Below are 15,282 nucleotides of genomic sequence, written 5' to 3'. Positions count from 1 at the left end.
TCAAAATCAGGGGTTTAATCTCTGTTCCTGAGAAGAACAACCATTCATGGGCTTTTGTTTGTATTTTTCAGTTAACATCGGCTTTAACTTCCTCAGCCACCTATTGAATCTATTCTGGTACAACCCCATTGAATTTTACTACCTTAATCCCAATGTCCAAGATAGCAGTGGGAACACTCTGATGCACATCCTCTTCCAGAAGGGGAAGACAAAGCACACTAAGAAGCTGATAGAGTTACTAGCAAGGTTTGACATTAACTTCAACCTGACAAACAAAGAAGGCAAAGATGCACGCCACCGGATCAAGAAGAACGATTCTTTGCTCTTGACTTGGAACAAAGCAGTGATGGAGAACAGGCGGAAGGTCCAGCAGGACCCTGTTGCTCAGCCCCCGGGAAGGTTCTTGAGAGCTACCACCCCTGGACACATATCACAATTCAAATCCCAGGACATATTCAAGTCACTTCCCTGCATGGCCACATCCCAGCCTAAAAAGGCTGAAGTCCCAGTCAGCTTGGAGAGCCTGCCTGAAGCCCAGGAGGCTGGAGACACTGGCTCCTGCTCTGTGAAAGATCGCCTTGTGCAGGACATCACAGTTTTGATTCAACAGGTTGAACGGGAAATGTCCCTGCCAGAGGACTGTTTTCAAACTTCCAAGTGTCTCAAGGCAGATGCGGGCACAGAAGTAAAGAGAAACAAGCTCCAGAAAACCCTGGTGTCTGAGGACTCAAACAGTAGTGAGGATGACCCCACTGTTCTCAAGACAGTGGGAGGCTTTGGCCAGATATGTTCTGGAGTCTCTCAGCTCCTTCCTGCTTATCTCCCAGGGAGGGAAGGCAATGAGGACCAGGACAACTGGAGTGCACAAGACATTGAGTCCTGTCTCCAGGACTTCGAAAACATGACATGGGAGATTGAGTGCACCTCTGAAATGCTCAAAAAGCTGTCCAGCAAGGTCATGACAAAGGTTATCAAGAAGAAGATCATCCTGATTATACAGCAGCTGGGGAATGGTGAGTGGACTCAGAGCCTGCACAAGCGGCTAAAACACCTCAAGGGAAGCATCCAGCTCTTTGAGGCTAAGCTAGACAAAGGAGCTCGGATGCTGTGGGAGCTGGCCATCGACTTCTCTCCACGTTGCAGTGAGAACCCAGAGAAGATCTTTGCCACAGAACGAAGTATTCCATCTATGGAAAAGTCAGGACGGGTCTACACAGAAATCATTCGGATCTGGGACATTGTGCTGGATCACTGCAAATTGTCAGACTCCATTAGGGCCATCTGCAATGCCTATGACCGGGGCTTTTCTTGTATCCTGCGAAAGAAGCTGAAGGGCATCAACAAAGGCCAGGTGTCGGCCAATAAGAAAATCCAGAAACGGATCCCTCGCTGCTATGTGGAGGACATGGAGGCAGAGAGGAGAATAGAGCACATGGATTCTGAATACTTCCCTCCAGCCAGTTCAGTGGAGACAGAATATAACATCATGAAGTTCCACAGCTTCAGCACCAACATGGCATTCAACATCCTCAACGACATGAAGGCCACAGTGGAGTATCCCTTCCGTGTGGGTGAGCTGGAGTATGCTGTCATCGACCTCAACCCCAGGCCACTGGAGCCCATCATCCTCATTGGCCGAAGTGGCACTGGGAAGACAACATGCTGCCTCTATAGACTGTGGAAGAAATTCCATGTATACTGGGAGAAAGCTGAGCAGGCAGGAAGTCCACTGCTGACCAAACCAATCTTGTCAAAGAGAAAGTCAGAAGTGGAAGCCAGAAGGGAAGGTACAGAGGAAGAGGAAGAGGATGAAGAAGAGGAAGGCTCCATTGAAGTGGAAATATCAGACAGCATAGATGAAGAACAGGAGAGTGAAGCCAGGGCAGAGGAGAGTAGAGGGGAGCAGACAGGGCACAGCCAAGAGGCGGAAGTATGTGCTGACCAGCTACCCCAACAGCTGGAGCATTTGCATCAAATCTTTGTGACTAAGAATCATGTCTTGTGCCAGGAGGTGCAGAGGAATTTCATTGAACTTTGCAAATCTACCAAGGCCACTAGTCACTATAAACCCTTAGAACCCAACACCTACAAACTCCAGGATCTACGGGATGAGAACTTTCCTCTGTTTGTCACCTCAAAGCAGCTGCTGCTCCTCCTGGATGCTTCGCTGCCCAATCCTTTCTTCCTGAGGAATGAAGATGGAAGCCTGAAAAGAACTATTGTTGGGTGGTCCACCCAGGATGAACTGATCATTCCCAGTTGGCAGGAGGATGAAGAAGAGGTTTAGATGGATGGGGACTGTGGGGAAGAGGACAAAGCCAAAGAAGCACGTGCCAGTGAGAGTGACCCCCGGGTGTATGTGACATTTGAGGTGTTTACCAATGAAATATGGCCCAAAATGATCAGAGGAAAAACCTCCTATAACCCAACAATCATCTGGAAAGAAATAAAATCTTTTCTGAAGGGGTCTTATGAAGCCCTCAGTTCTCCCAAAGGAAGTCTCACAGAGGAAGCATATAAGAAATTAGGACGGAAACGGTCCCCCAATTTTAAAGAAGACCGGAGCAAGATCTATAGTCTCTTCTGCCTCTATCAACAGATACGATCTCAGAAAGGCTATTTTGATGAAGAAGATGTTCTGTACAATCTGTCCTGGAGGCTGTCCAAGCTCAAGGTGCTCCCGTGGTCCATCCATGAGCTGTATGGTGATGAGATTCAGGACTTCACCCAGGCTGAGCTGGCACTGCTGATGAAATGTATCAATGACCCAAATGCCATGTTCCTTACTGGGGACACAGCTCAGAGCATCATGCAGGGTGTGGCCTTCCGCTTCAGCGACTTGCGCTCTCTGTTCCACTATGCCAGCAGGAACACCACTGACAAGCAGTGTGCTGTCCGGAAGCCCAAGAAGATCCACCAGCTATACCAGAATTACAGGTCTCACTCAGGTATGTCTCGGCTTTCTTGGCTCACTACCCTCTTGGGGAAGCAATGGGACTGATGCCTTGGGATTTTGCTGTGCTGAAGCCTAGCTTCGCAGAACCTTTGCAGTAAGATTCTCACTTTGGTCTTTTCTAGCAGGTTCTGTCAGACATAAGAAATTGTTCACTCATTCCACTATTCATTCTTAGGTTGATCATTCAAACAATGGATGGTCTTTAAAATAATCACCTTTTAAGGGTTTGCCATTACAGGCACATATATTTAGAGAATGTCTAAAGTGAAATTTTGGTAAAACGCTTTGGAAGCACCTCCATATGTAGGAGTTGCACACCAGTCAACAGTCTTCAATCCTAAACAGCTTCGTCAGGACAAACAGACTGGTCTGAGAGGCGGTAGGACATTGTGTTCACTCAGGTGCTTTTACTTTGAACTTCAGTTGTACCCCATCTGTGTGAGATGTACTACGCTATGAAGTTTCTTCCTGGTATCTGTGCCTACTCCGAACAGCTCTACAATGCAGGCATCACCCCATGGGACTAAAGGGCAGAGTGAGGTATAGAGGGATTAAATATCGCCACCTAGTGCTGAAAATTTGCATATGGTTCTCAGAGTGCTCCTTGCACAGAGGCCATGCTAATCTTCTCTGTATCATTCCAAGTTTAGTATGTGTGCTGCCGAAGCGAGCACTCCTGGAGTCATTCTGCCCTGACTGTCCACAAGCATTGGAGACTTATTTTACACATTTAGAGATTTTTTATTTTTTAGAGGATGACCTAATGTTGCTTAGGATATCCAGGAACCCTTCCTAGCAATTATTTATTGGTGGTTCAATGCACTGACCAGAGGATGCAGTACTACTCAGACCCTGGGGTTTGGGTGCCTTGCCAGTGCTGGGGAGCTTCAGAGCCACACCCAGTGATCCTGATGGACCTCCCTGGTCATACCTGGTGGTACTCATGATCTTCCAGGCCTGCACCCATCAGAGTTTGAGGGATCAAACTGGGATTGAGTGCATGCAAGACCCCGATGCTATCTCTTCTGCCCCCTAGAAACTTCCTTTAGTGAAACCATGCCAGACAAACAAGAAGGAGGGGGTCTTCATCCTGGTTTCATGTTTTCTTTGCTTTTTTGAGTCATACCTAGCAGTGCTTAAAACTTACTCTTGACTTTCAATTCAGAGATCACACCTGGAAAGATTTGGGTTTGAACTCCATGAAGGTCTGGGGAGTCAAATTGGTAGTGATTCTGTGCAAAACATATTCTCTGTCCACTTTCTATCTAGTCTCTTTATGTTATGTTTTGAGATTTCTTTAGATTTTAGGGAGAAATATAGAGGAGAGAGAGAGAGAGTGGAGAGAGCGAGTGTGTGTTCATGCATTTGTCTTGCATGGTACTAACTCTGTTATGTTTTCTGTCACTGTATATAGTTCTCTAGCTCCAGAAATTATCTCTGAACACTGTAGGGTGACCCAAAACCACTCTCATGTCCCAAAAGAGTCATTCAGGTTGGTAAATGGAGCTTTTGCATTTCTTTCATTTTGCTTTTTTGGGGGGGTATGTCACTTTTGGCAGTGCACAGAGGTATCTCCTGGCTCTGCACTCAGGAATCAATTCTGTAGTGCTTGAGGGACTATATGGACTGCTAGGGATTGAACCCATGTTGGCCATGAGCAAGGCTATCTGTATAATTGTTCCTGCCCACCCCCTTTTTGGAGGGGGTTAGCTCTTGCAGTTCTATCTGCTGTTAGATTTCTGCTTATGGATTTTACTCAGTTTGTTTTCTATTTCTATTGAATGGATACTGTTGTGAATGTATATTTATTATTTGATGTTTTTCTTTTATGATGTGATACTTTAATACATTCAAACAATGGCTAGATGGACTAACCTCATAGATTTCTTTGAATGGAAGGAAGATTTGAGTGAATTGAGTGTTGCTCTTGTTGAATGAGAATAGATTATAGAGACATTAGAAAATACTTGAGATTTGGGGGAAAATTACGATACACAACTAAACTAACATTTGTTTCACTTCCTCTGGCATTTTTCACTATGCAGGAAATATTTATCACATATAAATTTATTATGTAGTAAATATATGCCATGTTAACTGAGGGGATTCCTCTGTTTTGTTCTATTTTTAAAAATTGAGATTCACATAGCATAATATTTATCTGTTTGGAACATGCATTTTGGCTAGGTTTAATATAGTTACAAGGTGTGTAGCTATTACCTTTTATCTGATTCCAAAACATTTTCATTTACCCCAGAAAGAAACTTAATAGTTATTAGCAGTCATTCCTCATTCTCTGCTCCTATCACCCCCACTTTCTAGAACCATTCATCTACTTTTCAGTTCTTACAGGTGTGCCTATTCTGAAATTTTCATATAAATTGAATCACACAATATGTTGGGCTTGGCATTTAGCATAATGTTACCCAGACTCATTTATATTGTATCAATACTTCATATTTGTATTTTTTTAAATGTGGCTTATCTAATTCCTTAGAAGGGCATTAAGTGGATTCCAGTTTTTCATTGAAGTGAAATCTCCTGAGCCTCTTAATTAATCACATATCTGATGTAATTAATTACATCTGGATGAGATTAATTAATGAATGCACATCTCTGATGCTGACTAGTTCTTGACGGGATGGGATCCACAACACAGGTGATGATGTACTGAGATTCAATTACTTCCAACTGTGCTCATTTTTTTACATTATATACATTGACTACTATCAATATTAGATAGTAAAAAATTTTTTTTCTTACTTGGTATTTCATAGGTAGACATATATGCCCAATTCATGCTGTTGTACCAGAAATATAGTTTTCCATCAGGTGTGGACAGATGACTTCTGAGACAGTGGAAAGACCCAGGATGATCCAGTCATTTCAAATTCTGCTACTTGGAGGGGTTTACCAACCCAAATCTTCAAGTTGTTATTTGTTAAGGCATGTTTACCAGGTCTATCACATTAGGAAGTTGTAAGGATAGAGTAAGATGATTTTTGTGAAAGTACTGGCAGACAGTGGTATTTGATTAGCATCACTGCATCTCAATTTGATCTCACTGTCTCTTTGACAAGAGGTGTTATCTGAGGGAAAGCTCTGTGAAGATTCCTTTTTTCATCTAACATTTCTCCCCTTGGCCCTCCGAGCTCCCCATAGTTCTCTGTTAGGTGGGGATAAACTGAGTGGAAAAGATGGCAAAGGCCTTGTTTGCTGCCTCTCGCTAGCAGCCAGCTCTGCTGTTTCTGTGGTCTGAGCAGCAATCAGAGGTCCAGGAAGACTCTTACTTCCTTATCATATAGGCACAAGACCCTTCTAGTAGTTTTTCTAAGAGCCTTGATGGTTTCCATTAGGCTCTTCTTTGGAACTAAGCACTCACAAAATGTTTGTGCACAGAAACATCTCTCCCTGTCTTCATCCACCCAGAGCAATATGGCTTGAGCCAAAAAGTTCATCAAATGGATATTAGATGGTTTGTAATTAAATAATAACATATTATATATAATATATTATCAGAGCCCAATCTGCTTCTCAGGAAAGAAACAAAACAAAAAAGTGTCCAGCCTCTGATGTATTTTTTTGTTTGTGTTTTTTGGGGATCACACCCCTTTGACACTCAGGGGTTACTCCTGGGTATGCGCTCAGAAATCACTCCTGGCTTGGAGGGACCATATGGGACACTGGGGAATCAGACCGCTGTCTTTCCAAGGCTAGCGCTTGCAAGGCAGGCACCTTACCTCTAGCACCCCAACTCTGGCACTGCCTCTGATGCATTTTTTTGTTTAATCCCAGGAATCCTAAATCTGGCCTCTGGAGTGGTGGACTTGCTTCAGTTCTACTTCCCGGAGTCTTTTGATCGCCTTCCTAGGGATTCTGGCCTCTTTGATGGTCCCAGACCCACAGTGCTGGAGTCTTGTAGTGTAAGTGACTTAGCAATTTTACTCCGAGGGAACAAGAGGAAAACGCAGCCCATTGAATTTGGAGCCCATCAGGTGAGTATTATGGGATTGTTTGAGAAATAAGGTAGAATTCAATAATCGCCTTGTCTCTAGTGTGTGGGTTCCAGAGACAGGCAAGTTAAGAAATTGTTACGAACACATGTCCACCAGCTTGGCAGATCAATTCTTTTTCTCTCTTGAATGTATTAGCAGCCACCACAGAAATAAAATGAACTTTCCTAAATTTCTGTAAAATTTGATGTTTTCTTTCAAACCTTTTCTTATTTTACACCTTTTCTTCACTCAGGTAATCCTTGTAGCTAATGAAACTGCAAAGGAGAAAATTCCAGAAGAGCTTGGATTGGCACTTGTGCTAACAGTTTATGAAGCAAAAGGCTTAGAATTTGATGATGTCCTCCTTTACAACTTTTTCACTGATTCTGAGGTATGTCATACTGAATTCTTTTGCACACAATGCACATCTATTTCTAAATTTCCCTTCCCATTCATGATGGAAAATTTGAAGGTTAGAAGAGTTTTCCAAAGATGCCTGTTTCTGTCCTGGAGCATCATCCATTGAATGTGGATAGAGTTGTGACAGTGATTGTGAATTGTTTCACAATGTCATAGGCTGGTTTTCACCATGTCTTTCCCAGCTCTCTCACAGGTATCTTCTTCTAAATGCCTGGTGCCCAGGTGCCAGTTTCTAGCTTTTCTCTAGCTGCCTAATTGTTGACTCCTGAGGATTCTTGAGTTAGCTGTCCTGGAAGGACAGAAGGGTGGAAGGCAAGGTCAGTTCATAGAAAGAGACAACTCTGAGAAGATGACCAAAGTGTGGTCCTGTCCATTGGATCAGGTGACTCAGGGGACAAGAACAGCCACCGTCCCTGGAGATCCCTTTGGCATGGCTTTGACACCTGTGTAGATTTTGACAGTGAAAGAGTCCCTGACTGACCCCTCAGTAACCTCTGTGCCAGCTCACTGCTTTGACTTGGCTCCTGTGTCTACAATGCGAGTAGATCTACCAACTCTGGCTAATGGTCTTGGTTTTCTAGCCACAAACTTCACTTTACCTTGTCCTTTGTCAGGGCCTCAGGTTGGCTCATGGCTTTACTAGATCACCTCTGGGGATTTAGCTGGCTGTGTCCTGATTCCAAGTGCACCTTCCCACAGCCTACAATGCTATTTGCCATATTCCACTTAGAAGCACCATTAGCTTTGACAACTGAAAATGCCCCAGAACTCACAGTTTTAAGGACTTCTTAGATTTTCTTGCACTTCTTTTTTTTTTTTTTTTGGTTTTTGGGCCACACCCGGCGGTGCTCAGGGGTTACTCCTGGCTGTCTGCTCAGAAATAGCTCCTGGCAGGCACGGGGGACCATATGGGACACCGGGATTTGAACCAACCACCTTTGGTCCTGGATCGGCTGCTTTGCAAGGCAAACGCCGCTGTGCTATCTCTCCGGGCCCTTCCTGCACTTCTTAAAAAAAAGTCATGTTTGCTTTGACAGGACCTACCACTAAAATTGCTTTGGGTGCTTTAAGGTCACTCACTTCATCATTCACCAACCTGCTGAGGTTGCATGTTTGTTTGCTCCCTGTGCCCTCGTTCTAGAAATAAAGCTTAGGATCATGAAATTAAGGCCATTGCTCATAGTCATAGTAGAAGTGGCAGAGTCATAAGATAAAGTCACTTCCTTTAAGTTCTAATATTAGTTTAAATTTTATGATCTTTCCACCTTATGTGCTGCCATTTAAAGCCCTGCATTCAGATTGGCTTCTCAAAACTTTCATGATGAGGAAACCATTGCTGAAACTTAAATCTGTTCCTTTCCACCGACTTTTGCTAAAGCAGACACACTTATTTATTAGTCCTGGGGCTAATTTAAATCTTGGGGGACTAACTATTTTTTTCATAATAGAACCATTGATCATGATTAGATTGAGACTTCCCAAAGAGGAAGGGGTAAGACTCCATCATTCTACTTTTCTAGGTCCCAGTTGTTTATTTGTATACCAGTGAGAAGTGCAAGGGGCTCTGGAATCTATGGTATAGCCTGTCAACTATTTATGGGGAAAAAAGGCTACTCTGTCACTCTGTTACTCTGTTACTCTGTTTATTTAGAGGTCAGGCTTTACCTACCGTTTTGTCTTGCTAGTATGATATGCCATTCCCTCCACTATGATAGTTCCAGTAGGAGAAGCCTGCAGATTTAGATGCTTTTTTTTTATTCCCTGTATTGCCTGAAGTGCTGCTGTCTTCTTGCTGCTAACACACATGCTCCTCAGAGACTGCCTTGTAAGTAAATCATTTTTCCTGTGTTTGCTTTAGTCACGTCAACAGGGTCATCCTGTGCCCTGTGAACTGCTCTTGCTTTTCACTTAGCAGTTTTCTTACTTTTTTTTGTTTGTTTGTTTTGGGGCCATACCTGGTAACACTCCTCAGGGGTTACTACTGCCTCTGTGCTCAGTCTCTGGCAGGCTCGGGGACCACGTGGGATATCAAAAATTGAACCTGGGTCTGTTCCAGGTTTGCCACATGCATGGCAACCGTCCTACCGCTGTGCTATCTCTCCAGCCCCCATTCAACATTTTTCAATTCTTTTTGCAACCTTGTCCTCCAGAGCCCTTGGCAGATGTGGTTTTCAGGACAACCTCTTGACCATAGGCACAGGGACTCCTCAGCAAACAGGTCAGTTGTAAGAACCAGAGGATAGTCATAACCCAGCCCTGAGGCCCTTTTATTTATCTTCTCACTAGTTCAGGGGTTAATGACTCACCTTTCTTAGAACTGGTGATACGTTTCAGTGTTGGACATTAAATAATTATTATGACTTAGCGTGGTGCTGACACTGGTGCTGTAATCTGTGCTAATTGAACCATGTTTCAAGTATGAGCCACCAGTAGTATACACTGACATCATCATCTCTGTTTTTAGACAGTGTTGAACACATTTAACCTGATATTTACATAGTTTAAGTTAAGGATTTTCTTTACATTTTTTTTAAATTTGAGGGGCAGAGAAATAGCACAACAGTAGGGTGTTTCCCTTGCATGCAGTGGACCAGGGATGGACGTGGATTTGATCCCCAGCATCCCATATGGCCCCCTGAGTTTTCCAAGAGTGATTTCTGAGTGTAGAGCCAGGAGTAACCCCTGAGTGCCGCGGGGTGTGGCCCAAACACCAAAAAAATTTTTTTGAATTGAATCACCATACGATGCAATTTAAAAGTTGTTGATGGTTGAGTTTCAGTCATACTATATTCTAACACCTGTCCTTTCACCAGTGTTCATTTCCTGCCACCAATTGTTAAGAAGTTTTTAAAGGAGGAAATGAGCTTAATTTTTTTTAATTATCATCTTGAAAAAGGTGTATTGTTTAGTGACAGGTAGCACCAGGCCAGGAGTTGTGAAATTTTGGTGGAGTTCTAGATTTTAAAAAAATGTCTACAATATTAACATGTCAGCTTCCCCTCAGGTGCACACACCCTGTCTGATAGAGACCAGAGCCCTGTATACTGTCAGTTTTTGTGTTATCTGAAAGCTAATAATAACTTTCCTGTTTTCAGATGGTTGGAAGATAAAACATGAAAATAAATACTTAGCTGTTACATAAAAGTCAAAATTTTAGTCTAAAATAATTTGGAACTCAGAGCGTGACTTTGGTTCACTTGCACTACAACAGAATATTAAGTTGTTATGAGAGGTTATATGGCCCACAAAGCCAAAAATATTTACTACTTGACCTTTCAAGGGCAAAAATCTTTCAGTCCTGGACTATGTAGGCTCTGGAACTTTGGGACTCGGATTTGAGTAAAGGAAAAAAATGGTTAAAATATTAACTGTATATTAGGCATTATAGTAAACATTTGGCACTGATTATCTTCTTTTATTTTCCCAACAAACATGGAGAATTTTATTATATCCATTTTAGAAAGAGGGAAAGCAAAACCACAAAAAAGAAAGCCAATTTTTTTTCTTGTATTGGGAGAACTGAATTAAGAGTTTGCTGGATCTAATACCAGGCCTAGTTATATACTCTAGGTCCATGAAAACACAATACAATAATGCCCTCTGCACTCCTATGTTCATAGCACACTATGTAAAATAGCCAGAATCTGGAAACAACCCAGATGCCCAACAACAGATGAATGGCTAAAGAAACTGTGGTACATCTATATAATGGAGCTATCTATGCAGCTATTAGAAAAAACGAAGTTATAAAATTTGCTTGTACATGGATGGATTTGGAGACTGTTGCGTTGAATGAAATAAGTCAGAGGGAGAGAGATAAGCACAGAATAGTCTTACTCATATGTGGGACTTAAGGGGGAAAAAGACAATGTAATAATAGCACCCAGAGACAATAGAGAGAGGGCTGGAAGGACCAGAGGACCAGCCCATGATAAGAAGCTTATCACAAAGAGTGGTAAATGCAGTTCGAGAAATAACTACACTTAAACTAACAGCTACCGTGACAACGTGACAATGATAGAGAGAAATACAAAGCCTGTCTCAAGGACAAGCAGGGAATGGGGGAGGAGGAAAACGGATATAGTGGTGGTGGGAAAGTTGCACTGGTGAAGGGGGTGTATGCATTTTATGGCTGAAAACCAATTAAGAACATGTTTGTAACCATGTGCTTAAATAAATAAATAAACAATTTATTAAAATAAATAAAATTATAAAACTAAAATAAACAGAAAAGGGGCTGGAGTGGTGGCCCAAGCTGTTGAGCATTTGCCTTGCACGTGCTAATCTAGTACTGACTTAGATTTGATCCTCGGGCATTCCATATGGTCCCACAAGCCAGGCGCGATTTCTGAGCATATAGCCTAGACTATCTATTCCCTTAGCGTCATCAAGTGTGGCTCAAAAACAAAAAAAACAAACAAACAAAATAAAGAGTTTGCTAGATCTGACCTAGAGTCTCTGCTTCATTACTTCTGAAGCTGTCCTCTGGCCATTTGAATAAATTAATTAGAAAAATTTAGCCACATGAGGCTGAAGAAATAATACAGTGGGTAGAGCAATGACCTTGCACACAACTGGCCCAGCTTCAGTTCTTAGCATCACATGTGATCCTCCTGGTACTGCCAAGAGTGACACCTGAGCACAGAACCAGGAGTAAATCCATAACACTACCAGGTGTAGCCCCCAAAACAAGAAATATTGCCACATGTCTCTTTTCAGCTATTATCCTAAATGGAATCTCTTACAGAATAGGGTCAGATTAACTTTGGTCCTCTCTGTATTGTTTGTTAAAATTCGAATTTCAAAATAAAGAATGTTTTAAACAGCTAAGCCTTCTCCCCTCACAAATAGGCACATATGCCTGGCTTCCTGGCAGAGTCCTAGATCCTGTTTTTTTTTTTAATAAAATATTTATTTAAGCACCATAATTATAAGCATGATTGTAGTTGGGTTTCAGTCATAAACAAACATCCCTCTTCACCAGTGCAACATTCCCACCACCGATGCCCCGGATTCCCTCCTCCCCCTGTATTCGAGACAGGCATTCTACTTTTCTCATTCATTTGCTTTGTCATGCTAGCTGTTAGTGTAGTTTATTTCCCTAACAGCATTCACCACTCCTTGTGGTGAGCTTCATATTGTGAGCCAGTTCTTCTGGCCCTTCACTCTATTGTCTCTGGGATTATTACATTAATGTCTTTACTTTTTTTTTAAAACCCACAGATGAGTGAGACTAGTCTGTGTCTCTCTTCCTCCCTCTGACTTATTTCACTCAGCATAATAGATTCCATGTACATCCATGTATAGGAAAATGTCATGACTTCATCTCTCCTGATGGCTGCATAATATTCCATTGTAACTTGAGTCTCTCCCTTTCCCACACTCAAAGACCATCGAATTGCCCTTTCTTCATAGCTGGGAGTGAAGTCCTGGTCCTGGGCTTATCACAGTACGTTCTATTGATCTTAATTCGTCATTGTTGTTCAGGCTTACAAAGAATGGAAGATTATTTCTTCATTTACACCTTCATCATCAGATTTTCAAGAAAACCAGCCACTGATTGAAGTGTCCCTGGAAAAGCCCAGCTCCTCCCAGGGCCGAACTCTTGCGGTGAATCCAGAAATGTACAAGGTGATTTTTCTGCCCTTGGACGTTGTACTTACCTGATGGGGAACCTATAAACAAATTGAGAATATGAGATTAAAGATGGAACATTGGGGTTGGAGAAATAGATGTCCAGAGATGTCCTCTGAGCAGTGCTATACTCACTCGTGAGCACAGAGCCGAGAATAACCCCAGAGCACTGCAAGGTAGGGCCCTACCTCAAAAACAAAACAAATAAAAAGAGCCTTGCACCTGGAGTGGAGAATGGAAAAGAGAGGAGCAGAGGTATCATTGTTAACAAATTCTTATCTCTCAGCAGGTGTATTCATGGGCTAGATAGCTCTTTCTGAAAGGGGGGGACTGGTTGTGGGAGGGAAAGAAGGTGGTAGCTCTTCCGAAATTTGACTTTGGGGCCATTAGTAGGGTGTTTGTCTTGTACAAGGACTATCCTGGACAGACCCTGGTTCGTTTCTCAGCATCCCATATGGTTCCCTGAGCCTGCCAGGAGTGATTTCTGAGCTCAGAGCAGGAGTAACCCCTGAGCACTGCTGGTTGTGGTCCCAACACCCTGCCTAAAAAGAAATTTGACTTTCTTCATGTGAGAACTCCAGGACTCTAGTTAGTGGAGACTGATGCTGGTAATTTTGCTTACCAGATCTAACTAGGAGTTTCCCAGCTTTCAGGTGACAGCACCTAGATACAGAGGGAGGCCAAAGTCAAGAAGTTTTGTGGTGTTCCCAACTGAGGGAGGCTTGAGGGGATTTCTTGTGAAGGAGAATGAGAACATCACAGAAAATTGAAACAAGCCTAAACAAAATCTTTGGGAGAAACCGCTGTTCTAGTTTTCTGACTCATACAAAGAAAACAACAAATAAGTAGCAAATAGCAGTTATGAGACTATTTCTGTAAAATGCCCAGAAGGCTCTGCATAAATAGAAGCTAAATCACCACCAAGCTGTGCATGCATTTTGGGTAGCCATAAAACCCTCATCGTTTTAACATTTGCATTTATTAAGGAGTTCCTCTTTCTTTCTGAGTCATGTCCCCTTTATGTCCACAATCTTAAGTCAAGGGATATCTCATGAGTAATTTAATATTAGGAGAAAATTAAAAGAAAAAAATAAAATTGGTCTCATTTAAAAATAATAGTTTAAATAATTAAAAATAATAAATTGCTGTAGTTTTTGAAGGTGTAAACCACTGGGGTGAAGTGAGTGATGGGACTTGAGACTTCTTGTTTTTTTTTTTTTTTTTTTGTTTTTTGTTTTTCCTGTGGCTGTTTGCTCAGAAATAGCTCCTGGCAGCAGGCACGGGGGGACTATATGGGACACCGGGATTCGAACCACCACCTTTGGTCCTGGATCGGCTGCTTGCAGGCAAACACCGCTGTGCTATCTCTCCGGGCCCGAAAGGAATCTTTGTAGCTTCCCATCAGCAATTACTTCAGAATATAAAAAATTATGGAGTTGGAGAGAGTTCAACAGGCTAAGTGCAGGTTTTGCATGTAAGAGGACCAGGTTTATTTGCGAGTACCGCATGGACCCCTAAGCTTGCCACCAAAAACCACTCTGATTATAGAGCTAGGAGTAGCCCCCAAGTACTTCTGCATGTGGCTCCCTCTGCAAATACAGAATTATAGTAAATTTAAGGATTATCGTGTACAAACGCTATGCTATCTTTGTAGAACCTTGTTTTTCTGTAGTGAACACAGGGAGCGTCAGTGTCCTGCCCTGGGCTCTGCCATCCTTCTTTCAAACACACTCTAATTCTCCAGAACCATAGTACGCTCACTCTATAGTTTTAAAGAAAAGGTTCATTATCTTTGTCCATAATTTTGTCTGTAGCTCCTTAATGGAGAACTGAAACAGCTGTACACAGCCATCACGAGGGCTCGGGTCAACCTCTGGATCTTTGATGAAAACCTGGAAAAACGAGCTCCCGCTTTCAGGTATTTTACTAGAAGAAATTTTGTCCAAGTCGTGAAGACAGATGAAAATAAAGGTAAGCTGTCATGTCCATATTCTGTCAAGTTTCATTTTTTGAAATAGAAATACAGAAGTGTATAAAGCTTATTCTGTGCTCAGATGTTCTTATTGTCAAATGTAGAGAATATAATTTTAGGAAAGGGCCTCTTTTCCACATTCCTCTGAGAAATGAGAGTTCGTATTTATTGCCAGGGTCGGTGGGCGAGTATGTTCATGATGAGATTGGGAGAGTTAACTCCTTTAGGGAGTTAACAAGCTGACTTGTTCTTTAAAAGTAAGGATTGGAATATCATCTCACACCAGAGATTGGCACATATCAAAG

At 42.4% G+C, this 15,282-nt stretch overlaps 1 protein-coding gene and 1 pseudogene across 1 annotated transcript in view; one reads left to right on the top strand and one right to left on the bottom strand.

Moving 5' to 3' along the window:
• Positions 1 to 15,282, top strand: part of LOC126000613 (TPR and ankyrin repeat-containing protein 1-like) — a 58,205-nt gene that overhangs the window by 26,434 nt on the left and 16,489 nt on the right. The window contains 5 exon segments of the mRNA XM_049767823.1: positions 72 to 2,948; positions 6,752 to 6,951; positions 7,205 to 7,342; positions 12,859 to 13,002; positions 14,820 to 14,976. Coding sequence (XP_049623780.1) covers positions 72 to 2,948; positions 6,752 to 6,951; positions 7,205 to 7,342; positions 12,859 to 13,002; positions 14,820 to 14,976 — 3,516 coding nt within the window.
• LOC126000624 (uncharacterized) lies at positions 3,531 to 3,630 on the bottom strand (annotated as a pseudogene).

The sequence above is a fragment of the Suncus etruscus genome, assembly GCF_024139225.1.
Source record: "Suncus etruscus isolate mSunEtr1 chromosome X unlocalized genomic scaffold, mSunEtr1.pri.cur SUPER_X_unloc_3, whole genome shotgun sequence".
NCBI lineage: Eukaryota > Metazoa > Chordata > Mammalia > Eulipotyphla > Soricidae > Suncus > Suncus etruscus.
This window is presented reverse-complemented; position numbering and strand designations above follow the sequence as displayed.